The following is a 2,073-nucleotide window of genomic DNA, read 5'->3' as shown; positions in this document are numbered from 1 at the left end:
ATTCGTGGAGATCAAGCCGATGTTCCAGGTTAGTGGCTTGGAGACGAGCTCGACATTGAGCCATTTCCTCCTCCGAATGTAGCAACTCCTCGCCTATAGATCGTTGTGCAGCGAGCAGTTGATCAATTTTTGCATTGACGGCCCTAAATTGGTCAACTTCATCAATGACGCTTTGGTCTTTAATGTCCTGTAAGGATGCCCAAAGACTTTCCAGCAAGTTATCGTCTCGTGTAAGTAAGAATTCCCAAGTGTTGTCTTCCCAATCACTGCTATCTGAAGAACTCCCATTATCCACAGGTTCCGCAGTTCGTAGCATGTCGGCCATGGTTAGCAAGATTCTTCACAGGCCAAAGGCAGGATTAAGGTGGATGGAGACTCCCATGGGGGGATGACTGAGAGAGTGTGTGTAGGCTCCCGGGAAGTGAGGTAATACACGTTCGAGGGGATCCACATCTTGAATTGGAGTGGAGGTGTTGAAGGGGATAGACCGCCAGGCCTGGGTGATGGCATTGGAAGGTCGCTGGACCATGTCGTCGCTGTAGACTAAAAACTCCTGTGGATTGTCACTATGCCCCTCAGAAGCGGTGACATACTCGCTGGTACTGGCCAAGAGGTGTAGATTAGTAGGGTAGTCAAGACTCCCACCATCCGAGATGTCAGAGGCGAGCGGAGGCATGCTAGGAGAATCAGTGGTGGCAGCAATGGGACTGTTGGGGTTCATAGATGATGAGTCAAGTACTGATGACTGAGAGGGCAAGGTTTGCGGAGGTGCAACGTGGTATGACCCCGGAGTAGTGTCTGACTGATTGTGAGAAAGTTCCAGAGGACCAGGGAACTGATGAAGGAGTACGGCGTCATTGTGGGAAGAATCCGAGGGCCCTGGGATAAGAAAAGGACGACAGGTGACGTTAGGAATAGGAGGAAAGGGATAGCGGAAACCTCCTTCGCTAAGAAACTCCATTGAAGAGTCATCGGAGTTTTCCCGGGACTGGAGGTTTATGGTAGGTCGAATGGGAGTTGGCATTTCTACTATTCCAGCGTTAAAGTGTTCCTCTAGAACTTGGATGTGGGGTGGATAAGGAGTCGGCACTCTCTGGGCCCCAGACGTTGGAGTGTTAGGTTTCCTAGCAGGAGCCAGAGGGCGACGCGGAGTAGAGGAATTCGCATTGTTAGTCCTCGGCCTTGTGTTGCGTTCAGCAGGCATAAGAGAAAGCCAAAAGGTGATTTTCCAAGAAAATAGGAGTCCCAGAATACAAATGCAGGCAACTACTACAGACAAAGATAGACCCCAAGTACTAATCTTGATGCTCCCTAATGTACTCAAAGTACACTTGTGTGGGGTTGTTGCTGTCGCGGTTGGCAGCAATAATGGGGAGAGTGGTAGTGGTATGGGGGAGGGGGCGCTGTGCAGTCACGGCAATGTTGTACGCCCACTGGTGTTCCCTCTCAAGATGTCTGATAGTGAGCCGAAGGGTGAGGGGGACAATGAGGGCGAGGGCGAGGACGGCGAGGAGGGTGGTGAGGCAGAAGCCCAGTAGGGCAAGGAGGAGGAGCTGGTTGTGATCGTCGGCGACGACGAGGGTGGCGGCAGCGGGGAAGGATACTTGGTTCACCACTTAGTAAATCAGTAAATGGAGTGGGGATTAATTCAATTGGGGACGTTACTCGTGCACCGTTATTAGACCAATTGAGGGCTTGTTCGTCGATGGGAGTGGTGGCGAGAGGAGTGGGAATGCACTCGAGGTTGACCTTGATGGTGTAACTGTCCTTGAGGACGAAGAGGGCAATAGCAATGAAGAGGATGAGGACGGCGAGGAAAAACCAGGTGAGGAGTAGGAGTGCAAGGAGTAAAGAGTTGGATGCCATTGGAGAAACCAGGGGAAAAGAGTTCTTATAAGGGTTCACTCTTTGTTTGGTCGCATAAAGTCTGCCAAAGCGTTCTTGGCATGTGAAAGTTCGGTCTTCGGTAACCAGGAGTCATCTGAAGCCAGGTATCCTTTCCATCTTACCCGGTATAGTGTTCGCTTGCCAACCATCTTCAAATCAATGATACGTTCAATTTTGAATTCCTCT

At 50.7% G+C, this 2,073-nt stretch overlaps 2 protein-coding genes across 2 annotated transcripts; both read right to left on the bottom strand.

The window, feature by feature from the left end:
• Nucleotides 1-340: 340 nt before the first annotated feature.
• On the bottom strand, nucleotides 341-1,204 carry FIBRA_09083 (uncharacterized protein; the record flags this gene model as incomplete). The annotated part of the gene is made up of 1 exon (XM_012321415.1): nucleotides 341-1,204. The coding sequence occupies one exon, from the start codon at nucleotides 1,202-1,204 to the stop codon at nucleotides 341-343; it is 864 nt and encodes a 287-aa protein (XP_012176805.1).
• A 91-nt stretch (nucleotides 1,205-1,295) lies between these two features.
• On the bottom strand, nucleotides 1,296-1,866 carry FIBRA_09082 (uncharacterized protein; the record flags this gene model as incomplete). The annotated part of the gene is made up of 2 exons (XM_012321414.1): nucleotides 1,296-1,615; nucleotides 1,674-1,866. 2 exons carry the CDS (start codon nucleotides 1,864-1,866, stop codon nucleotides 1,296-1,298), a joined length of 513 nt encoding a protein of 170 aa, XP_012176804.1.
• Between the last annotated feature and the right edge of the window lie 207 nt (nucleotides 1,867-2,073).

The sequence above is a fragment of the Fibroporia radiculosa genome (assembly GCF_000313525.1).
Source record: "Fibroporia radiculosa TFFH 294 genomic supercontigs, scaffold8239, whole genome shotgun sequence".
Lineage (NCBI taxonomy): Eukaryota > Fungi > Basidiomycota > Agaricomycetes > Polyporales > Fibroporiaceae > Fibroporia > Fibroporia radiculosa.
The sequence above is the reverse complement of the archived record's forward strand: the minus strand, read 5'-3'. Positions and strand labels throughout refer to the sequence as shown.